Here is a 25,980-nt window from a genome sequence, read left to right on the forward strand (position 1 = left end):
AAGTCAGTGGATATTTTTTAAGGCAGAGATAGACAGATTATTGATTAGAACAGGTGTCAAGGTTTATGGGGAGAAGGTAGGAAAATGGGATTAGGAGGCAGTGATCAGCCATGATTGAAAAGCAGAATGGACTTGATGGGCCGAATGGCCTAATTTTAATCCTATAACTTGTGACGTTGTGAACTGGCAAAGCCCCAACCTCAGTTTTGGTGACTGTCAAAATACAGGGGATTAATAAACTGTGAATGTCTCTGACATTCAACACCATTTCAAAGATATTGGATTTGAGAAAAAGAAAAAAATTACTGGCAATGTGCTGAAACAGTTATAAATAATGAAGAAAGTAAAACTTATTAGTAAAAGGAACATGCCTTGTCATTTTCTCCAGGCTGTTGTTACAATTGCCAGGAATATTAACGGGATAAAGATCTGAGGCATGATGTAACCTACTACCTTGGCCAAGAGATAATTCTGAAGTGTGATGTTACGAAACCTCAGCAAGATTGAGGTTGGTTACTGGTCTCTGGGTAGTGGTGGTATGCATGCATGCACAGAAAAGGTGGCTGGTATCACTTAGTAACATAAAGATGTCTCTGCTTAGCAGCCTATGTGTGGATGTCTGGGATAATCAAGGACTATAGGAGGGAGGGAATTAAAATCTATCACAACAAAGAAAGTACTAGAGTAAATAATGGGTTTAATGGCTGACAGGTCCCGTGAACACAATGACCAACATTGTGCGGCACGAGGCGCAGTGGCAGGGGTGGCCATGGTGGCGCAGCGGTAGAGTTGCTGCCTTACATCGCCAGAGATCCGGGTTCGATCCAGACTATGGGTGCTGTCGTAGGGAGTTTGTACGTTCTCCCCGTGACTGTGTGGACTTTTCCCGGGTGACCCGGTTTCTTCCCACACTCCAAAGACGTTCAGGTTTGTAGGTTAATTTTGCTTTGGTAAAAGTTGTAAAATTGCCCCTAGTGTGTAGGATAATGCTAGTGTATGGGGATCGCTGCTAGTGAACGGGAATCGCTGGTCGGCGTGGACTCGGTGGGCCGAAGGACATGTTTCCACACTGTATCTCTAAACTAAACTAAAAAATGAAATATCCTTGGGTCTTAAAGGAACTGGCTGCAGAGATAGTGCATGTGCTGGTTGCAATCTGTCTAAATTGTTTGATTCTAGAGAGAATTGAAAAACCATAATTATGAAACTACTATTTAAGATAAGAGAATGAGAGATACCAGGAAACGAGTGGCCAATTAGACCAACATCTGGCAGAGGAAATATCCTTTATTAAGGAAGTAATATAGGATATTTAGAAAGTCATAAGAGAATGAAATAGTGTCTGTGTAAAGAATACTATTATCAGGCAACTGAACCATCTTATTACAACTATAGAACAGTCCTGAACTACTAACTACCTCATTAGAGACCCTCGGACTTGCACTAAATGTTATTCACTTTAACATCTATCTGTACACTGTGAATGGCATGATTGTAATCATGTACTGTGTTTTGTCTTTCCGCTGACGGGTTAGCATGCCACAAAAGGTTTTCACTGTACCTCGGTACACATGACAATAAACTGAACTTAAACTAGAGTCAACATAGAAACATAGAAAATAGGTGCAGGAGGAGGCCATTCAGCCCTTCAAACCAGCACCGCCATTCATTGTGATCATGGCTGATCGTCCCCAATCAATAACCCGTGCCTGCCTTCTCCCCATATCCCTTGATTCCATTAGCCCCTAGGGCTCTATCCAACTCTCTCATAACATGGTTTTATGAAAGGAAAATAATTATGAGTAGATAAAGGTTAACAAATAGATGTAGTGTATTTGGATTTCAAAAGGCATATAATATGGTCACACATAAAATAAATTTAAGGCATATTATTAAAGCACATGGGTGGCGGAGATAAGATTATTGGCATGGAAGCAGCTAATTAACAAAAAGTACAAAATTGGGATAAATGGGTTATTTTCAGAATGGCAATCAATAATTAGGGTACCAGATTCATCAGTGCTGGGACACAATTGTTTCCAATCTATATCAATGACTTAGCTAAATGCCCTGAATGTACTGCAGGCAAATTGGTTGATGAGGCAAAGATAGATGTTATCAAGTTTTGAGGAGGGTGACAAAGAGTCAACAACAAAATAGAGATAGATTAAATGATCGTGTATGAAGTTGGAAAATAGTGTATAATGTGGGAATACCTGAAACATCACCCGTTCCGTCTCCTCCAGAAATGCTGCAAGTCTTGCTGAGTTACTCCAACATTTTGTGTCTATCTTCAGTTTAAACCAGCATCTGCAGTTCCTTCCTCCACAATGAGAAAAACAGATTATTTATTCAAATGGCGATCACAAAAAATTCACAGTGGAAAGGAATCTCATAGAAACATAGAAAATAGGTGCCGGAGTAGGCCATTCGGCCCTTCGAGCCAGCACTGCCTTTCAATATGATCTTGACTGATCATCCTAAATCAGAACCCATTCCTGCTTTCTCCCCATAACCCTTGATTCTGTTAGCCCTAAGAGCTATATCTAACTCTCTCTTGAAAACATCCAGTGAATTGGCCTCCACTGCAGAGAATTCCACAGATTTACAACTCTCTGGGTGAAATAGTTTGCCCTCATCTCATTCCTCAATGAGTGAACACTTCTTCCTAAACTGTGACCCCTGGTTCTGTACTGCCCCAACACCGAGAACATTTTTCCTGCATCTAGCCTGTCCAATCCCTCAAAGAATTTTATATATTTCCATAAAATTCTCTCAAATTCTTCTAAATTCCAGTGAATATAAGCCCAGTCGATCCATTCATTCATCATATGTCAGTCCTGCCATCTCAGGAATTAACCTGGTGAGCCTGCACTGCACTCCCTCAATAGCAACAATGCCCTTCCTCAAATTAGGAGACCAAACTGCGCACATGGATCCAACTACAGGAAATACAAATAAATAATATGCAAGTACATCAAATAATTAGGAAGGTAAATGAAATGTTGTATTTTAGTGATTAAGGTATGGAGTGTAAAAGTAAGGATTGTTCATTGTAATGTTTCTGAGTGTTCTTGTGTCTGCAATTGATTTTCGTCTCCATAATTACGGAATAATATACTTGAATGGGAGGCAGTCCAGGTAAGATTCACTATGTCGATACCTGCGATGAAGTGATTGATGTACAAATAAAGAATCAGCAGGTTGACCAATATTCCATTGAATTTAGCAGAACGAGAGGGGTTCCTATTGAAACTATGATTTTGTCAGAGGGCTTGATCACGTAAATGCTGAGAGGATATTTCCCTTTGTAGGGAATCTAGAGCTAAGGGGCGTAGTTTCAGAATAAGGGGTGACCCATTAAAGGAGATGAAGATGGATTTCTTCTCTTGAGAGGCCAACAACTCTTTAGAATTCTCTAGCTCAGTACACAGAAGAGGCAGAGTCCATGGATATATTCAAGGCAGAGAGGTGTTCTATGAGGGAGTCAATGGAGAGAGAGGCATTGAGGTTCAGATTGGAATCATTCATGATCTAATTGAATGGTGGAGCAGGCCTGACGAGCCATTTGGCTTCCTCCTGCTCCTTATGTTCATATGACTCGCTGCCATTCGAAGAGGCAAATATCTGCATTTCTGAATTGTATAACTGGCAAACACCAACAAAATCTAGACCAATGATCGCACATGAACTTTCCACCAGATGTCACTGCAGATTGGGATGTTGATCCCAGATGATTATTTCCCCTCGGTATATTTAGCCATCAATTGTTAATTTGCCCAGGATCTGCACAGGGGACTAACAGGCCAAAATGGCTTAAAATGACATTTTAACATCTGCATCTACTCGGATGAAACTGTCCCATCGTGAATGCAACCTGGTAAAACTATGCATTACAAAAATTAAGAAATTTTGCTATTAAGCAAACGTTATTAATATTTCAAATAAAATAACAATTTTAAGAACACAAAAATAACTTCATATCAAAAAAGAAACGTTGAAATTCCAAAAACATAAACTACTTTTATTATGCTCCAAAAAAACATTGCACCTGCTGATTCAAATTATAATTGCAAAATTGAAAATACAACATGCAATTAATTCAGCTCACGGTAATTATCCGGCCATTTACCTCATTACTGTTTGTCAGACCTTGCTGTGTAGAAATTGGTGGTTGTGTTTCCATGAGTTATAACACTGACAGTCAGATGTATTTATTTTCTCCAAAACATTTTGGGATTCCGAAACATGCTGCACAGATACACAGGTTTTTTCTTAGTTTTTAGTTTTATAGACACTAGACAATAGGTGCAGGTGTAGGCCATTTAGCCCTTCGAGCCAGCACCGCCATTCACTGTGATCATGGCTGATCATCCACAATCAGCCCTTCTCCCCATTTCCCTTGACTCCGCTATCTTTAAGAACTCTATCAAACTCTCTCTTGAAAGCATCCAGAGAATCGGCCTCCACTGCCTTCTGAGGCAGAGAATTCCACAGATTCACAACTCTCTGGGTGAAAAAGTTTTTCCTCATCTCCATTCCAAATGGCTTACCCCTTATTCTTAAACTGTGGCCCCTGGTTCTGGACTCCCCCAACATTGAGAACACGTTTCCTGCCTCTAGTGTGTCCAAACCTTTAATAATCTTATATGTTTCAATAAGATCCCCTCTCATTCTTCTAAATTCCAGCGTATTCAAGCCCAGTCGCTCCATTCGTTCAACATATGACAGTCCCACCATCCCGGGAATTAACCTTGTGGACCTACACTACACAATAGCAAGAATGTCCTTCCACAAACTTGGAGACCAAAACTGCACACAATACCCAGGTGTGGTCTCACCGGGGCCCTGTACAACTGCAGAAGGACCTATTTGCTCCTGTACTCAACTCCTCTTGTTTTCGTTTTAGAGATACAGCGTGGAAGCAGGCCCTTTGGCCTGCCGAGTCTGTGCTGACCAGCGATCCCTGCACATTAACACTATCCTACACACACAAGGACAATTTACTCATACACCAAGCCAATTAACCTGCATACCTGTTCATTTTTGGAGTGTGGGAGGAAACTGGAGATCTCGGAGAAAACCCATGCGGTCACGGAGAGATCATACAAACTCCGTACAGACAGCACCCGTTGTTAGGATCGAATCCAGGTCTCCGGTGTTGCAAGCGCTGTATGGCAGCAACTCTACCGCTGTGCCACCATGCTGCCTCTTAATTTAAACAAATATAATGTCTTATCAGGAATGCAGATTTACAATTTGTTTTGCAAACTGACTGATGGACACCCATACACCTTGCAATGATAAAGGGGGGAATTACAGTTCTATATAATTGCATTTATACACCACCGTATTATGTTCCACATTTTACATGGAATGAATTACAATCTAGTGCTATAATTGCATTCAAATGACTAAAAGCTGTGGAATGGTCATTTCAATGAGAACAATGGTAAAGATGGGAAGATCTGTTCAACTAACAATTGATTGACCACCAAAAATCAGACTCGGCTATTGAATGATACATAGGGCAAGTTGAAATAAATCCCCAAGTATATCACATTATGATTGCTGTGAATATTTTGTGATGGCCTTCTCCCTGGGAGATGATTTTCAATGTGATTACATTAGTTGATATTGATAATAATGCAACTATTAACATTAATATAGATGGGAATATTGTCCTGGGGTAGAATAAGAAACGACACAATAGCTTCCAATCAAGGTATCAAAGCTGGCACAAAGTGCTGGAGTAACTTTGCGGGTCAGGCCACATCTCTGGAGAACATGGATAGATGACCTTTCCTAGTCGGGATCCTTCTTCTGACTTCTTCTGGAGTCTGACGAAGTGCCCCGACCCAAAACATCACCCATCCTTTTTCTCCAGCGATGCTGCCTGACCCGCTGAGTTACTCCAGCACTTTGTGTCTATCTTTGGTATAAACCAGCATCTGCAGTTGCTTTCTACACAATACATCAAGCCACATTGCTTTTATCCCTAGTACTTCTCCAAAGGTTCCTGTACACAGAAAAAATGTTAGCACACTTTCAATGTTTACAAACTTGGATAAGGTCGAACTAAGTAACTAAAAACCCATTAACTGATTTGGTAATGTAAAAATGTTCCACTTATATAACTAGGGGTGCCATATTTGACCACATAGAAAACACAGTATCAATAACATTCAACACAGTTTTGTGGGGAAAAAAATAATCACCAGTTTGATTGAACATGTTGGAGAAATCAAAGGATATTTGGCGACCTAACTAATAAAGGCTTTCCTGCAAAATAAAATGTCGTGAAATTAGTGATAATCTGAATTGAGGTTGACGATAGAAATTGTTTATCTAATCCAGTTGATGGTTGATAAATGTAAATTCCTTCTACATGGCATAGTAGGGAATGGATTCTATAATTCATTACTCTTAGATGATTCATGTAGAGACAATTAACCATTCAGATTTGTGGGCTGGTTTTAATAATCACTTTGGTATTGTCCACAAACCTGTTTTATTCCTCAAATATCTACCTCTATAATAATGAAAATAATATCAAAGCTCTTTCAATTGATCACTGCGGGAAGCAATGATACCTGGTTTATAAGCAGATCAAAATTCACTGATAACCAATTTCCACCCAGTACACCTCAATTCAGATTATCACTATTTTTACAAAATGTAACATTGCAGAAAAGCCTCTCGTTGAGCGGAAAAGGTCAATATATGTGGAGCAAAGCTGCTTCTTCTTCACCACTGTGGCTTGAGCTCCTGTGAACATTTTATCAGTGATTTTCCTCCTTGACATATAATGTACTTTAAAATACTTCTTCTCCAGAGGCAGTACAGACAATCCAATTAGAATCAGAACCTGCACAAAAGTACTGCAGTATAAAGATTGATCAAATTCAACGACAACTTCGACAGAAGCAACCAAAACCTGAGAAATATGGGAGGCAACAATTGAACGAACCGATGGGGAGAAAAACGACTTCTCAGGAAAGCTATGTGGTACCTCAGCACCTGATAAATCAGGTGCGACTCAAATACATCACAGAGACAGTCAAACAGGTACAGGAGTTTATTTTAATTGAACTGATTATTTATTCATGTATTGGATGCAGTGAATTGACGATACAAGGATTGGAATTAGAACCAAAGTGACAATTAAACATGTTAATGTAGTTATATTTGAATCTTCTCGTTTCCTGGGGAGCTCCAAAAATAGCAAACAATCTCATTCAATTTGTTTTAGTTAGCATCAACTGTGGCAGCAAATGAAGTGCTTAATTTGGCATTAGCAACAATAGGACAGATTAGGGGAGAAAGAATCAATGGCGTTACTTCAGCTATTTTGCTGGAAAAGAGCCAAACAACTTGTTCATTCCCGACTTTCCCTGAGCCCCGGTGTGGGCGTGCAACAGTGGGAGTAGACATCGAAACATTTGGTTTCTCAGAGGGTGGCCCAGAATGATTTGAACTCCTAGCTCTTGTTGGCAAGCTAACTCCCACCCCTGCAATCAGTCTGAGGAAGGATCCCGAGGCGAAATGTCACCTACCCACGTTTTCCAGCGATGCTGCCTGACCTGCTGAGTCTTTCCTTGACTTACCAAGTAAAGTTGGGAACAACAATATCACAAAGTGGGAGTTGAAATGAATAGAGTGCGATCAAATTGACATATGGGTCCCACAAAAATGTTTCTAGGCCAAGTAAACCGGACTTTTAGTGGGGTGAGGAACTGTGAAGGTTTTTGACAGAGAGAAGAAGACAAAACCAAAGGCCAAGATATCTTTTAGGGATCAGCAGGAATGTGTTTCCCTAAATTCAAGTTCAAGTTTATTGTCATGTGTCCCTGATAGGACAATGAAATTCTTGCTTTGCTTCAGCACACAGAACATAATAGGCATTGACTACAAAACATATGAATAAATAAACTGATAAAGTGCAAATAACAAATAATGGGTTATTAATGTTCAGAGTTTTGTCCGAGCCAGGTTTAATAGCCTGATGGCTGTGGGGAAGTAGCTATTCCTGAACCTGGTCATCGCGGTCTTCAGGCTCCTGTACCTTCTACCTGAAGGTTGCAGGGAGATGAGTTTGTGGCCAGGATGGTGTGGGCCTTTGATGATACTGCCAGCCTTTTTGAGGCATCGACTTCGATAAATCCCCTCGATGGAAGGAAGGTCAGAGCCGATGATGGACTGGGCAGTGTTTACTACTTTTTGTAGTCTCTTCCTCTCCAGGGCGCTCAAGTTTCCGAACCAAGCCACGATGCAACCAGTCAGCATGCTCTCTACTGTGCACCTGTAGAAGTTAGACAGAGTCCTCCTTGACAAACCGACTCTCCGTAATCTTCTCAGGAAGTAGAGGCGCTGATGTGCTTTTTTGATAATTGCATCAGTGTTCTCGAACCAGGAAAGATCTTCAGAGAGTTTAAGAAGGAACTGCAGATGCTGGAGAATCGAAGGTTACACAAAAAAGCTGGAGAAACTCAGCGGGTGCAGCAGCATCTATGGAGCGAAGGAAATAGGCAACGTTTCAGGCCGAAACCCTTCTTCAGACCAAGATCTTCAGAGATGTGCACGCCCAGGAATTTGAAGCTCTTGACCCTTTCAACCATTGACTCGTTGATATAAACGGGACTGTGGGTCCCCATCCTACTCCTTCCAAAGTCCACAATCAGTTCCTTGGTTTTGCTGGTGTGAGGGCCAGGTTATTGTGCTGGCACCATATGGACAGTTACTCAATCTCTCTTCTATACTCGGACTCATCCGCATCAGTGATACGTCCCACAACAGTGATGTCGTTAGCGAACTTGATGATGGAGTTCGCATTATGACCGGCTACGCAGTCATGAGTATAGAATGAGTACAGCAGGGGGCTGAGCACGCAGCCTTGAGGTGTTATCTAGTCTGACACATGTCCACCAATACGAACAGACTGTGCTCTGTGGATGAGGAAGTCGAGGATCCAATTGCAGAGGGATGCGCAGAGACCCAGTTCTGCGAGTTTGGTAACCAGCTATAGTTCCTTCTATCAGGAACCTCTTTACTGATGGAGTTCACAGCTGGGTGCACAAGGGGGCATGACTACAACACTTGGTTGGGTCCACATGCAAGATGGCTTATACTGTATGGTCTGTCATTGTGGTTTAATTTTTACACTGTAGTTTGTCCCCATCACACAAGGGCATTCAGCTTTCTTGTGCTCAAATTTAGGAAAGTTAAGATGTCCAAACACCAAACACCTCTTGCCCAAAACATAATTCCTCCAGGAGGGTAGGAAGGGGTTAAAGTCAAGTCTCTAAATTCAGCCATGCTTATTTTTCAACAGCAATCACTACCTAGTTAATCAGGGCAAGGCCCATTTCCTTACTAAAGGGGATGATGCCAACATTTGCTGGCTTGGCTAAGATCAATTAAATCAACATAAGCCAGGCTCAAATTTGGAATTTCTCCAGCATGTGGCTTTTTATTAGGATTCCGGATAAGCTACCCCTTAGTAGATTTTTTTTTTTTTTGCAGCTAAACTTTAAAGGTTACCCTGAGGCAAGTGACATTATGCTGCTACTGCTGGCAATTTCCAACTTGATTCTAATTGGTCTTGATTCATTAGTTTCACGATGCATTTCACATCATCAGTCCTAATCAAACCTCCTTGTCACTTCGCCAACTGGCAGCCAAGTATCAAAAGCACCTCCACCATCGGGGGGATCACAGCGGAGAGAAAATTGAAACGTTATTTAGCAATCTTGCAATTAGGTGCAATTAAATTTGCACTGGCGCATTGCAATAAATGGAATGTTGGAATTGGAAAGCAGGCTGTGCAGCTGTGATGTACCTTTCTTGAGGGATTATCCAGTAATGTGTAATTAAAAATTACTGCATATCATACCTACATTCCATCCTTGGCACTGTTGCCGAACTATTCTCGAGAGAGTAGGAAACAATTAAATTGGCAGTGCAGCTGAGAAGAGCGACTGTAGCGGTGGTCTATTTTCAGACTCCGCTGTCATCTACAATGTTCAGAAACCCAAGAAGCAAACCTAAATCAGTTTTTTTTTAATAAAGATTAAATACACAGAAACCTACTTCAATGTATCACAGAAAATTTGGAACTTAATGTGTGCCAGGGAGGAAAACAATTACTGCTTGTAAGTAAGTCCGTAATGCTAGTGTATTTATTTTGATCTGTTGGACTTTACTCGAAGATTATTTTCTTGTGTCAACGGTGCAGATCACTCCAATAAACAAACCTTCACTCCCCCATGAATGGGAGAGAGCCTTCACCTGCCTGATGGTCAGGCTGGTCTAGCAAACACAGCGGCTGAATAGAGGTCTTTGTCAGTACATTTGGGTTCAATGGACATCTTATGTACTCCCACATATTTCTCAACTTCGCAAAAACAGTATAATAAACATTCTACGAGCAAGTGATTTAAACAATAAACTGCAGTCAGATTTATTATCATTAAATAGAAATGTAAACGGGAGCAAAAAAAAAAGCAATATGCAGTCGTAGCTATTCAGGTATGGAATGACAACACTAATAGACTGCCTGGTATTATTTTCTAAATCATGGCATAGATTATATGAGAAATGTGGTCACTTACTATTGCCTTTCCTAATATTCCCCTTCGTCTCTCTCTGTCTCTAAGAAACTGGAAACGGTTGATAATTTTAACTCACCATTACAATGCTTTATTCACGAAACATCTTAATAGACGGCAGATATCCTTGCTATTTTCTTTCAACTTTCAGGTTCTGGTACTTTTACCACAAGCTTCTTACAACACGAGCGATCAGTTAGACACCTGACCCAATCCTTGAAAGAGTGAGCATTAAAAGCAACATTATTTTGTTTATGGACTGATATTACATATGATATTACATTTTTAATTACACATTACGTTTACCTACTTTATGCAATATAATGTGTAGGAAGGAACTGCAATGCTGGTTTATACCGAAGATAAACACAAAAAGCTGGAGTAACTCAGCGGGACAGGCAGCATCTCTGGAGAGAAGGAATGTGACATTTCGGATTGAGACCCTTCTTCATGCAATATATTCCCAGCTTCATCAATAACCATTGAACTTGATATTATACAACACCTTACACTACAACTTTATGAAACTTTTGTTAGGCTGCATTTGGAGTATTGTGTGCATTTCCAGTTTCCCCATTGCAGGAAGGATGTGTAGGCTTTGGAATGGGTGCAGAAGAGGTTTACCGGAATGCTGCCTGGATTGGAGGGTATTAGCTATAGGATGGGATTGGACAAAGTTAGATTGTTTTCTCTGCAGTGTCCGAGGTTGAAGGATGGCATGATCGAAGTATATACGATTATGAGAGGCATAGGGAGGGCAGCCAAAACCCTGCTCTCAGAGTGGAGGGCATAATCCTTATGGTGAGAAGGGTAAAATTGAAAGGAGAAGTGCAGAGCATGTTTTTTTACACAGAAGGCGGTGGATGCTTGGAATGTGCTGCTGGGATGGTGGCGAAAGCAAATACAATAGTGGCATTGAAGAGCCTTTTAGATAGACGTGAATATGCAGGGATTAGCGGGATATGGATCGCATGCAGAGAAGAGATTAGTTTAACTTGGCCTAATGCTCCACATTGACAGTCTATTCCTGTGCTATACTGTTCTATGTTGTTTGTCCTGTGTCAACATAGCAACAGGCCGATAGACTCATACAGCGTGGAAACAAGCCCTTTGGCCCAATTTGACCACACCGGCCAACATGTCACATCTGCAATAGTCCCACCTGCTGCGTTTTGCCCATATCTCTCTAAACCTGTCCAATCCATGTACCTGTCTTAAATGTTTCATATCTTCATCTGTAACTTTAAGCTACTCCAAACCTGGTTTGTCATCCAGCATTTTCCTACAAGAAACAAAGGGAGAGCTTCCGTGGTAGCCTGGTGAGTCATTTTGCGAACCTGTTGGAAGATGTGAGGTAGATAGATGGCTCCTCAGTTGTGGGAAAATGGGATGAACCATGGTGAGATTAGCGTCAGGCACAGGATACACCAGAATGGAGATTTCAAACCAGAGGCCGGCAGATTATTACAAAGTATTAATTAATTATGTAGTACAGACTAGTGAATGGAAGGAAGCTGGAGATCAGCATTGACCTGATAGCAGAGCAAGGTTGCGGCTGAATAGCTATTCCCCTGATCCTATGTTCCTCGCTGAAGCAACTGAGGAATTTCAGCAAAGTATGCTGCTTTGAATGAAGGAAGGCAAAAGAAAGTAGAAGCAGGAACGTTTGTGAACACAGTGTCATCTTAAAGGTTCTGCCCCAGATATTTAAACATTATCCTACATGGCTGGTAGCTGTCAAATAGAACACCTCTAGCATAGATCCATTCAACCTTCTCTTCCCACTGCTGCCTAACAACTTTGGAGAATGGTATACTTTGTGAAGTATAACTCCCTCCTTCAACTAAGCTCTTCCTGGCATTCTTTTCAGCATCTCTTTGTATGTGACATGAGCTTTTAAGTCATTCTTAATGAAGGACGGCACGGTGGTGCAGCCGTAAAGTTGGCACCTTACAGCGACAGAGACCCGGGTTCGATCCTGACTATGGGTGCTGTCTGTACGGAGTTTGTACATTCAGCCCCTGACCTACATGGGTTTTCTCCGGGTGCTCCGGTTTCCTCCCACACCCCAAACACGTACAGGTTTGTAGGTTAATTGGCTTGGTATAATTGTAAATTGTCCCTAGTGTGTGTAGGATAGTGTAATGGGGCTTTCTCACGGGGCGACTTGACGCAAGATGAAACCAGAGTGAAGTGGTCGTGGTCTAGCATGATATCACACGGTATAATGGGGGGTAGACAAAGAGTTCCCACGGGTACTCGGCATTCTGATATTTGTGCGAGTGACTTGTTCGTCTCCCGAGCTTTCCCGTTAAATCTTGAATGAACATTGTGAACTGTGAAGTGTTGTTAAATCATCACGTGGCACAAATACAGATAGCCTTTTTTAAGACAAGCATTACAAGTGAAAATTGCCTGTCCTCATGCATAATTTATTTTATGGCTCTTGGAGACATGATTCCAACTTCAAACACAGAGCGTGTAAAAGCTGTTTGCGACTTTTTTACTTTGCAGCTGCAGGGCACAGACACACTTATAAGAGAAGTTTACGTTAACTGCAATGTATGTTTTTAAATCATGGATAACATTAAATGGTTTTCCTGTTGATGTACTAATATATCGTTATATATACTGATATTGAGTGTTTTTCTTTTCTGCATGTGTGGATGCCACTAGCGCAATTAGAACTCTTATTTTATTGAAAGTGTTATTGAGACCACCTTTTTTACTCACCTTCTGTCCCCTCTGTCCAGCTTCCGGGTTCACCGTTCGCAGGAGTTCCCACGGTAAACGCAAGAGTTATTACGGATATCGCACTGGCCACTACGTCCATATAATGTTTCGATGTTCAACCACAAGTGTACAAGTCACTCTTGGAGAAATTCAAGCTGGCTTGAATTTTCTCCCGAGTCAACAAGTTACACAAGTACCTGCCGTTAGCGCACGGTGGTCCCCGGTGGTTCATGAATGCCGTACGGTTATCGTACGAGGTTCCCACGATGTTCAACTCTGGTTACCTCTTGCGTCAAGTCGCCCCGTGAGAAAGCCCCATTAGTGTGCGGGGATCGCCGGTGGTAGGGGCCTGGAATGCATTGCCTGGGTTAGTGGTGGAGGCAGATACAATAGTGGCGTTTAAGAGCTTTTAAAATAGGCACAATAGGCACAGGGAATTGAGATATGGATCATGTGCAAGCAGATGAGATCAGTGCAACTAGGCATGATGTTCGGCACAAACATTGTGGACTAAAGGGCCGACTCCTGTGCTGTACTGTTTCTATATTTTCTATGTTCTACAATTATTCTAAAAATCTCTTTATTTTAACACCAATTTTCAGTTGATCCCGTAAATGTTCGCTGCATTCGTTCCAGCTTAATGCCATCTTTCCTTGGCAGGGTGAGCAAAGCTGATGCACAATACTTCAAATGCAGCACTTCCACAACACGAAAAAAATATTGGTCAGAGTTTGCTGTTGCTCTGAGTTTGCTGCTAAATAATAAAGAGAATAAAAATGCTCACTGTTATTTATGCAGAATTTTGACAAAAGCCTCAGGTAGATGCAGATATGCAGTTAATTATTAAAATGTGGATGTTGTTGTGTGGGATGGGTGACAGCTCTGTAACTAAGCCGCACAAAATAACAAACTGTTATGTGGCTCCCTATTCAATAAGAATTAACGTTGCTGCATTGTAGATGCCAACTAAAGTCACCACTGTGATTCAAGCCTTGTCTGTATCACTCTTAGTACTCTGTTCAATGCTGTGATATGTTCATTGCTATAATAATCAACCTCTTGGGCACCAACAATGAATCACTATGTTTAAAAAAAAAAGTCGATTCACACTCAATCTTTCAACGCTTAATTGATGTTGCAAATTTTTTTCAACATTTGCTGCTCAAGGTCGAAGGATTATCAATTTGCTTCAGTCTCTTAAGATTTCCATGGCAAAGCATCCTATTTTATTTTTATTTCTTTGTCTTGATTTCTACTCTTAATAATCTCTTCTCTGCTTTCGTGTTTTGATTTTATTTAATATTCATTTCAGTGTTTCAAATTACATTCTCCACCCTTGGCATTCACTGGTGTTTCCGTCTCGAGTTCCCCTAACACAATTATCCTCGGGACACAAGAAACTGCAGATGCTGGAATATTGAGCAAAACACAAGTTTCTGGAGGAATTCACAAGTCAGGCAGCAACTGTGGAGGGAGTGCACAGCCAATGTATTGGGTCAGGGCTAAAGTTCCTACTTTGCTTCCATTTACAAATTACAAAAACTTAAAGTATCATGTCTCATGGAAATATAACTGATTGGGGGAATATCTAGTTTAGTTTAGTTTAATTTAGTTTAGTTTAGTTAAGTTTATTTTCATGTGTACAGAGGCACAGTGAAAAGCTTTTGTTGCATACTAACCAGCCAGAGGAAAGTCAATGCATAATTATAATCGAGCCATCCATGGTGTACAGACACATGATGAAGGGAATAACGTTTATAACCATATAACCATATAACCATATAACAATTACAGCACGGAAACAGGCCATCTCGGCTTTACAAGTCCGTGCCGAACAACTTTTTTTCCCTTAGTCCCACCTGCCTGCACTCATACCATAACCCTCCATTCCCTTCTCATCCATATGCCTATCCAATTTATTTTTAAATGATACCAATGAACCTGCCTCCACCACTTCCACTGGAAGCTCATTCCACACCGCTACCACTCTCTGAGTAAAGAAGTTCCCCCTCATATTACCCCTAAACTTCTGTCCCTTAATTCTGAAGTCATGTCATGTTTAGTGCATGATAAATTCCAGTAAAGTCTGATTAAAGATAGTCCGAGGGTCTCCATTGAGGTAGATAGTAGCTCAGGGCTACTCTCTTGTTGTTGATAGGATGGTTCGGTTGCCTAATAACAGCTGGAAAGAAACTGTCCCTGAATCTGGAGGTTTGTGTTTTCACACTTCTGCACCTCTTGCCTGACGGGAGAGGGGAGAAGAGGGAATGGGTGAGACTAGCCCTTGATTTTGCTGATGGCCTTGCTGAGGCATTGTGAGGTGTAGACCGAATCAATGGAAGAGAAGTTGGTATGTGTGCTGGTCTGGGCTGCATCCATAATTCCCTGCAATTTCTTGCGGTCTTGGATGGAGCTGTTCCCAAACCATGCTGTGATGCACTCCAATAAAATGCTTTCTACAGAGCAGAACTACATCAAAGAATGACAAACACTGTTTATTCTGATATACTCTGGTCTATGATATTATTTTACTAATTTGTCAAAATCTATGATTTAAAATGTTCTATTAATACATCTTTCAGTTTTCCCTGTGCTGGTGGAAATAATCCCAACATCCTTTTAACAATTAATTATTTCACAGACCCTGCTTCATTCCGTTTGCCCTCTGCAACTTTAAAATCTTTGTGTAATAGGATTCCCAGACTACTTGAAAACCAGCATCATTATTGCCTGCTTAAATTTGCTACAATTATTCAATCTTGCAGCACAATTGAAAATTGAGCATTTATCAGGTCTGCAATTTTGTTACTCATAACACACAAAATATCTACACAGAGTTTCTATTTGAATATGCGAAGGTCATCGATATGAATCATCGGTACTTTGGGATCAGCTCCTGATGTGAAAGCAATTACATTTAAACCACAGTTCTGTAGATGATAAAGTGTTTAACAAATCAGCTGGATTTATCGTGAGACTGAAAATAAGGATTGCATGAGACAGGGGGCAGAACTAGGGAAAAAAAAGCAAGTTCTAAATGGAGAAATTATTTAAATGGAAAATGGCAGAGAGGTGGGTTAACATCTTGAATATTCCGCTTTGGTATCTGATTTTAAATTTAGTTCTGACCTGGGATAAAAGGGTTTGTCTTGAATTACAATGTGCTCCCTCGGATAGCTGAACCCAGAGGAAAGAACCTACAGATTTAAGATGCCAAAGCAACAAAGCATATTATAGCCTTCTGCATATCATCCCACAAATGCATGTGGGCTGATATGGAACAGAGATGCTAGTCTGTTGGGCCAGCTGATTTGTTTCTGTGCTGTAGGCTTCATGGAACATCAATTATCTTCCATCTGATAGAAGGTGACCTGGCATTCCTTGAATAATTATTCGTGGGAATTGTCCTTGGAATCTGCTCTTTGCTCCAGTCTCACACTCTTGCCTAGATTTTGTTGGACTATACATCCAAAATCAAAAGTTAACTATTCTCAAGTTAAGTATTCTCAATTACCTGCAAATGACTTTTCCATTGTGTAAAATGGCAGATACTAACCACTCCAGTTATACATTTACACAGACTTAGGTTTCTCTTTATCACTGAGATTTTATTCTAGAAATGAGGACGTTTGAAGAATTTTGAAGGTGTGACCGAGTGAGTGTGCAAATACTCTTGAATTTAATAATATTACATAAATTACTTGGTTTAAAATTTTCATTAAGGTAAAACATTTTAATGTATAAGAAGGAACTGCAGATGCTGGTGTAAACCAAAGATAGACACAAAAAGCTGTGGAGTAACTCAGCGGGACAGGCAGCATCTCTGAAGAGAAGGAATGGGTGATGTTTCAGGTTGAGACCCTTCTTCAGATATTTATATAACTGGGTTATCATCTTTCTAAGATATAATATCCAAGTTAGGTTAAATTGGCTGTAACTTCAACAAGTCTAGGACCAGAGGCCATATTTTCAGAATAAAAGGATGGACCTTTAGAAAGGAGATGAGGAGGAATTTCTTTAGTCAAATGGTGGTGAATCAGTGGAATTTATTGCCACGGACGTAGGTGTAGGCCAAGTCAATAGATATTTTTAAGGGGAGATTGACAAATTCTTGATTAATAAGGGTGTCAAAGGTTACGTGGAGAAGGCAGGAGAATTGGGTTAAGAGGGGAAGACAGATCAGCCATGATTGAATGGCAGAATAGACTTGATGGGCTTGTGTAGGAAGGAACTGCAGATGCTGGTTTACACCAAAGATAGACACAAAATGCTTACTCCAGTATGAGCTACCCCAGCATTTTGTGTTTATAAATGGTAACTTGTTTGGCTAGCAGATTTATCTGTATGCCCATTAATTAATTTCCCACCAACAAGTTAATTTTTGCATCGTTATCGCATAGCATAATTATAGATTACAATATTGGATGTATATCTATGCAATTTCTCCCTGTTTACATGCATTTGTTCCCTCTGCTCAACGCTCATAACACAAATGACACCAATTGAAAAAAACCCTGCAATGGAGCATCAGTGAGATGAAAGGTAATCAAGCAAGATTTTCATTACTGCTAGCTATCCATTGGGACCTGCTGAAAGGGATACATGTGTGTCTGTGGACAAGTGGTGAGTAATGCCTCTGATGGATGAACAGTTCACTGACACTCCTTGCATGCTGAACTTCACTTGTCTGTACAATTGGAGGTTCAGCGGTACGTATGGCCCAGTGACTCTGCAAAGAACAACATCCAAAAGACAGAAGTGACAGGAGATCTTGGCATTTGTGCTTGGCTGCCACATGTTTCTATTATTTTGATCTTAGGTTGTTGAGACAAACATACATCAGCCCTCCCGATGTGTTGACTGCTTCAAAAAGATCAGTGAACTAGCAGAACACAATTTCCTCCGTATCAAGAAGATACAATTGGAAGAAGCGTCTATGCAAGAAAAAATCGAGGATCACATTTATACCAAGGTACCCACATTTATTTTTGCAATATCTCTTTTGCACAAAACTGCAGTATGCTGGCTTGTTTTATTTTTCAAGATAAACATCAATTTCCATCTAAGAACAATTGTCTTCCCCCCCATACCTCAGGTGGTAAGTAGAAACAAGAAACTGTTGATGTTGGTTTACAAAAATAAGACACAAAGTGCTGGAGTAACTCCGCAGGTCAGGCAATATTTCTGGAGAACATGAAAAGGTAACAGTTTGTTTCAGGGACCCCTCTTCAGACTGGATTGAAGAAGGGTCCTGACCTAAAAAGAAAGGCCGCCTAATCATGTTCTCCAAAGATGCTGTCTGAACCTTCGCTCGATAGATGCTCCATGGATGCTGCATAGATTTATACCAGCACATATTATCTTTTTTCAGGTGATAAATGTTGTGTACCTACGCTATGCAAATCAGAAAATCTGGTTGGATTCACAAGAACACAAGAAAATAGGAGTAAGCCACTCAGCCACTCAAGCCTGCCCAGCCATTCAATATGAATATGCCTGATCTATGCTGGCCTCTTTTGTATCACTCCCCAATGACGCTTACTTCCTAGATCTTGCAAGTATTTATCCATCTCCGCCTTAAATATATCTAATGATTTGGCCTCCACAGCCTTTAGGGGCAGAGAACGGGGTACTGATTGTGGATGATCAGCCATGATCACATTGAATGGCGGTGCTGGCGCGAAGGGCCAAATGGCCTACTCCTGCACCTATTGTCTATTGTCTATTGTCTGTTATCTAAGTCCAGAGATGCACTACTCTCTGAGAGAAGACATCTTTGTGCACTTACGTTTCAAATGATGGACCCCTTATTTTAGTTTAATTTGGTTATACAGCACGGAAACAGGCCCACAACTGGGCGTCATGGTGGCGCAGCGGTAGAGTTGCTGCCTTACAGCGCATGCAGTCCCGACTACGGGTGCTGTCTGTACGGAGTATTTTCTCCTCGTGACTGCGTGGGTTTTCTCTGAGATCTTCGTTTCCTCCCACACTCCAAATACGTGCAGGTATGTAGGTTAATTGGCTTGGTGTACGTGTAAATTGACCCTGGCGCGTGTAGGATAGTGTTAATATGCGGGGATCGCTCTTCGGTGTGGACTCAGTGGGCCGTAGGGCCTGTTTCCGCGCAGTATCTCTAAACTAAACAAAAAAGTCTGTGCCGACCAGCGATCCCCGCATGCTAATATTATCCTACACATACTAGGAACAATTTACAATTATACCAAGCCGATTAACCTACAAACCTGCACGTCTTTGGGGTGTGGGAGGAAACCGGAGATCCCGGGGAAAACCCACGTGGTCATGGGGAGAAAATACAAACTCCGTACAGACACCGCCCGTAGTTAGTCAGGATCAAACGTGGGTCATGGCACTGTAAGGCTGCAACTCCACCATGCAAGACCATTTTGTTGTCTCCTTGTTCATGACTTTACCACTATAGAAAATATGTTAACATCTACCTGGTCAAGCTTCCTTACGATCTTGTATGTTTGTGTAAGATTATCCCTCATTCTTTGGATATGCCTCTGTATCATGAGAGATTTGAATTTTATTATTCGGACAAACTACCTTTACATCCTCATATAAATATCTGTTTTTCTCTTAGCCTTATGTTCAAATGAAAGATGTGTATCTGAAATGTCATATCATCTCCTTCCTTTATAATTGCACTGGCTGACTTGTTTGCACTTTCATCCTTTGTAAGTTTTCCTCAAATTTGCTCTTTCATTTGTTTTCTTTTGTAGGATGCACTTACATTGATTGGAGAAATACACAATAGCCTTCCAAAGTATTCCGATGCTGCTTCTCTGGTGTGGAGGAGATTATTTGCTAAACTAAGTCCAAGATAATGATGTAATGAAAAGCCCTTTGAAAGCAAGAAAATCTTCGGAAACTGGGCCACAAGATATAATAATAAGTGGTTACGGCACGTTTGCAGCTTCCCTGACTTCAAAGACTCTAATAACCACCTAACCAAAGTTGCCTTTTCAAGATACTTCATTAAATAAAGGTTGTTGAACATGTACTGGATCAGACAACTTCACTTCCCACATAAGATCAATGTTAAAAGTAGAACAGAGTACGGAGGTTAGAAGTACCATGTTTCAATGCCTGGTTCATGATGTGTTTGTTAATTTTGGCTGGCATAACAATTTTTCTGATAAAAATGCTTACGATGGGATGTAAAGTAGACACAAATAATAAGCATTATTCCCATGGTTGAAGTCTGCTCATCATAACTATATGTGCTTTGGATGAGAGCAGGTTTAGCCATTTGGTAGGGTCCAAAATTCTTGAGTGGAAAACAACTGAAACATCACATTTATAAACAGGTGAATTCCAGGTTCTAATGGTATTTCATTAGAATCTTTTATCTCCTATTTCACACTATTTATACTTCAAAATATTTTACAACAATTAATTATTGTATATGCTCTCATTGCTTCTGGTTCACATTGCCAATGTTTATTTTTCCTCCCACCCTGTGCTTTTCCTCCATCTGTCTCTTCAGGTACCAACGTTTTTCAATGCTTACCCTTCTCTGGCAGGCACTTGGGGTGGAAGATGACTTTCTTCTGGTTTGGCTGATGAGTCCATTGTGGGAATGAGAGATGGGGATTCTCACAGATGGCTGTGAAGGCCAAGTCAATGGATATATTTTTCGAGGTGGATTGTCAGATCCATGATTAGCAAGGGCGACAGGGGTTATGGGGCGAAGGCAGGAGAATGGGATTGAGGGGGAGACATAGATCAGCCATGATGGAATGGAGAGCTAGTCTTGATGGGCCAAATGGCAAAATTCTGCTTCTAGAACATATGAGCTTATGTCTGATAGGGTGGAAGGAAGGGTAGCTAGCTTCTCTAGCTCTTAGGGCTAACAAAATCAACGAATGTGGGGAAAAAGCAGGAATGGAGTATGATTTTGGATGATCAGCCAAGATCATATTGAATTGCAGTGCTGGCTCAAAGGTCTGAAGGAGCCTACACCTGCACCTATTTTCTATGTTTCTATGTTTCTAAATGGTGCGCCCCTTCTGCCATTTACATTGGGCTTCTGTGTGTTTCTGTACATTGACTCAAGATCATCCTACATGCTCCTTCTCCACTTTGGGTAGTCATGGACCAGGGATTCTCAGGAGTCAGTGCGGATGTTTCTGTTTGTCGGGGCGCTTTCAAAATATCCTTCAATCATTTATTTTGTCCACTTGGTAATCCTGAATGGAATGCTTATTTTGGGAATATGCTGTTGGGAATTGGCCTGCCCAACGGAGATGACCAAGTATAACTAGGGACTCAGATTTAGCGTCTGAAGATGGGTCCCAGCCTGAAATGTTACCTGTCCTGTTTCTCCATGGATGCTGGTTGGCCTGCTGAGTTTCTAAAGCACTTTATGTCTATCTTAGGGACTCGACGTTGGATTTGTTGGCCTGGTAATGGTTTGCTTAACTTTCCAGTCTTATTTGAAGGATTTTGCAGAAAATCCGGTGAACATCTTGAGGTGCCTTCTGTAGGTAATCCACTTCTCAGAAACAAACTGGAGGGCAGGGATCACTGTGGCCCAGTAATTATGAGATTTGAGCCCTTGATCTTGAAACATTCTTTTACTCAGTTGGCCAAAAGTGGCGTTGAAACAATAATGTGATGGTTAATGTTTTTAGTTTGGTTTAGTTTATTTTAGTTTAGTTTAGAGATACTGGGTGGAAACAGGCTCTTCGGCCCACCGAGTGGTTAGGCTGTGGAGACCTAGAAAGTTTAATTAATAGATAGACACAAAGTGCTGGAGTAACTTAGCGGGTCAGAAAATGGATGGGTGATTTCGGATCGAAACCCTTCTTCAGACATTCAACAAAAGAACTTCTGAGGTTTAGCGTTCCTCAGTTGGTGTGGGTTCCTCATGGGTTTCAAGGAGGGTGCTGACCTGAAACATCACCCATTCCTTCACTCCAGAGATGCTGCCTGACCTGCTGAGTTACTCCAGCATTTTGTATCTATCCTTGATATAAACCAGCATCTGCAGCTCCTTCCTACACAAGTTTAATTAATAGGTGGACAGTTTTAAAATTGGAGCTAAGTTCACAGACATGGCTCTCTCCAAAGTTTGTTACACAGATCCTTTCACAAAGATGCACTCCAGAAATTGGCGGAGATGCTGCAATATTCTCTTCCAGACTGAACTCTTCAACCCTCATCCATTCGTATCACTTTGGTTTAACAGGTGCGATCCAGGAAGCTTGCGAAGCCTGAGTGCACTGAATTGAACTCACGGACTGCAGCCAATATTGTTCTCAAAGAACAATTTCTGCGTCAAAATCGCTAACCTGTTTCTCAAGGGATCTTCATAGACGCAGCCTGGCATCTTCAGCTGAAGTACCAAGGGCGGCAGGTTGTCACTTTTAGTGTATCTAACATGGTCCATGGCCTGCTTACACACCCGCCCACTCACATTGTCTAATATTTCCTCCTCTGACACTTAGTTAAGTTTCGTTTTGTTTAATGTCACGTATTGTCAGGTACCAGTGAAAAGGTTTTTTGTTGCGTGCTATCCAGTCAGCGGCCAGACTATACGTGATTACAATTAATGCGTCCCCTGTGTACATATACGGGAGAAAGGGAATTACATTTAGGGCAATATAAAGGCCAGTACAGTCTAATTAAAGACAATCCAAGGGTCTCCAATGAGGTAGATGGAAGAGCAGGACTGCTCTCTGGGTGTTTAAGAAGGAACTGCAGATGCTGGAAATACGAAGGTAGACAAAAGTGCTGGAGAAACTCAACGGGTGCAGCAGCATCTATGGAGCGAAGGAAATAGGCAACGTTTCGGCCCGAAACCCTTCTTCAGACTTTAGAAGGGTATGAGGAAGGGTTTCGGCCCGAAACGTTGCCTATTTCCTTCGCTCCATAGATGCAGCTGCACCCGCTGAGTTTCTCCAGCACTTTTGTCGACCTGCTCTCTGGTTGGTGAGACGATGGTTGATAACAGCTGGGAAGAAACAGTCCCTGAATCTGGGGGTAAGCGTTTTCACATTTCTATAACTCTTGCCTGATGGGAGAGAAGAGGGAATGTCTGGGATGAGACTCATCCTTGATTATGCTGGTGGCCTTTCCCAGGCAACATGAGGTATGAACGGAGTCAACGGAAGGGTTTGCGTGATGGTCTGGGCGGCGTCCACAACACACTGTGAACTGCTCATCCTTTGTGTACCAAGTAGCTAAATAACAGAATAGGAAGATCCTTCCAGCTCAAATATATTTGTCTGAGATTCAGCAACAAGGTAATGCAGAACCAAGACTCAGTCCAGTTTATTTACCACTTCTTTAGCTCAAGAATCTGACCCTGTTTCAGATCAGTTTGTGGTATCCAGACTAGGAATCTCCCTTCATGGTCTGGTCCAATTCCTTAAACATTGAGCCCATGAAGGGTACACTTTGTAGTCAGGAGGAAAGACATTCTTGCCATAGAGGGAGTACAGAGAAGGTTCACCAGACTGATTCCTGGGATGTCAGGACTTTCATATGAAGAAAGACTGGATAGACACGGCTTGTACTCGCAAGAATTTAGAAGATTGAGGGGGGATCTTACAGAAACTTACAAAATTCTTAAAGGGTTGGACAGGCTAGATGCAGGAAGATTGTTCCCGATGTTGGGGATGTCCAGAACAAGGGGTCACAATTTAAGGAAAAGGGGGAAATCTTTTAGGACCGAGATGAGGAATACATTTTTCACACAGAGAGTGGTGAATCTGTGGAATTCTCTGCCACAGAAGGTAGTTGAGGCGAGTTCATTGGCTATATTTAAGAGATGTTAGATCTGGCCCTTGTGGCTAAAGGTATCAGGAGGTATGGAGAGAAGGCAGGTACAGGATACTGAGTTGGATGATCAGCCATGATCATATTGAATGGCGGTGCAGGCTCGAAGGGCCGAATGGCCTACTCCTGCACCTATTTTCTATGTTTCTATGTCACTGGTTTTCGATATATTGTTGTGGAAAAATAAATTGGCAGGAGATTGACAATAAGTGATTATTGTAGAAGGGTCTCGACCCAAAATGTCGCTTATTTCCTTCGCTCCATAGATGCTGCCTCACCCGCTGAGTTTCTCCAGCATTTTAGTCTACCTTACGAATTATCAGCATCTGCAGTTCCTTCTTAAATTTTGTACTGCTTTTGTACGTATACTAAAAAAACAGCACCATTAGTCAACATCTGCAAGGACGTACTCCTGGCCAAAGATACTGGAGGAGCACACTGTCAGTGTTCTCTCCTGGGCCATCGCACAAGCATAGAGGCCCATTTACGCAAAATCACCCATTGTGGGAAAGGGTTGATGTTCAAGTACCATATGGTAGTCTTCCAAAGCACTCTATCCTGAGCTTTGACACACAAAGTGACTGCTAAGCAGATAGAGGAAAACATTCACGATGTGCTGAAAGTTTCCTTAAAGAATTGCAATATCCCTACTGACTTCTGGAATCTTTGCTTCAAGTCAAGAGAGAGTTCCATATGATCCCTCCAAGTGGAAAAGGAGCATAGGCGATGGTATTAAGAATCTCAAGTCCACGCATGAGGGGCAGACTAAAGCCCAGTATAAGAAGTGGAAAGAGCAGAAGAGCAGGCTTCCTCACTAACCACCCATCTGCCTGCTTTTAAGAGTCCACCTGTCCCATCTACAAAAGAGTTTACAGATCCCGCATCGACCTTACTGCTCACCTTGGTAACAAACCAAACGAAGATAGATACAAAACGCTGAAGTAACACAGTGGGTCAGGCAGCATCTCCGGAGATAAGGAATAGGTGACCCTTCTTCAGACTGAGAGTCAGCGGAAAGGGAAACAAGAGATATAACAGGGGAAAGCGAAACAAGACATATAGTCAGGAGAAAGGAAAATGAGAGATATAAGAAGAGTTGTGGCCCAAAAAGTTACCTGTTATTTCTCTCCAGAGATGCTGGCTGCCCCATTGTGTTACTCCAGCTTTTTGCGTCTATCTTCGGTTCAAAGCAGCATCTACAGCTCCTTCCTACACCAGTAAAATCAAGATATCTTTGAATGCGAGGGACTGCCAAAGAAGGAGAATAAATGTTTGTCTCCTTTATGAATGGCACAATGATAAAACTCTTCAACCCAAAACGTTAACTCTCTTTCTCTCCTCACAGACGCGGCCTGACCTGCTGAATATTTCTCACATTTTCTGTTTTTATTTTGAATTTACAGCATCTACAGTTTTTTTTTGATATTCGATATCATTATTGGACCAGACCGAACCCCTCGATAGTTTTTAAAAAATTGCCAATTTTCCACTGAAAATATTTATATGTGAATAATGGTAATAACTGGCTCACGTGTACAACTTACTGATGACATTTGTCTCAAGCACTGTGATGGAATATTAGCCAAGAGGAGATTAAAAGGTAAATCCCTACAATGAGAATGAGAATTTGTTCCAGCTATAAATGTGGGTGTGTTTGACATTTTTAACACAGAATTCCACCCCTGCATTGTTTTTCAAATGATAAGATTGTAGGCGTAGAGTGTCTCTTCCACTTTGGCTGCATATCGTATGTGCGCCTATTTTGTAATAACCTGAACCAAATGTATTCTGCAAATTGTTATATTCAAATACAACAAGACAAACACAGACTGAA

General features: G+C 41.3%; 1 protein-coding gene across 4 annotated transcripts in view; it reads left to right on the plus strand.

The window, feature by feature from the left end:
* LOC129702057 (uncharacterized protein C8orf48-like) overlaps positions 1-20,362 on the plus strand; it is a 43,945-nt gene extending 23,583 nt beyond the window's left edge. For all 4 annotated transcript variants that reach the window (XM_055643591.1, XM_055643589.1, XM_055643588.1 and 1 more), the window contains exons 4-6: positions 6,836-7,068; positions 18,160-18,312; positions 20,084-20,362. In XM_055643591.1, the coding sequence (XP_055499566.1) occupies positions 6,836-7,068; positions 18,160-18,312; positions 20,084-20,188 (491 nt within the window). In that variant the 3' untranslated portion in view covers positions 20,189-20,362. The remainder of the gene's footprint in view (positions 1-6,835; positions 7,069-18,159; positions 18,313-20,083) is intronic.
* Positions 20,363-25,980: the final 5,618 nt, after the last annotated feature.

This window comes from Leucoraja erinacea, chromosome 12, assembly GCF_028641065.1.
Source record: "Leucoraja erinacea ecotype New England chromosome 12, Leri_hhj_1, whole genome shotgun sequence".
NCBI classification, from domain to species: Eukaryota; Metazoa; Chordata; class Chondrichthyes; order Rajiformes; family Rajidae; genus Leucoraja; species Leucoraja erinaceus.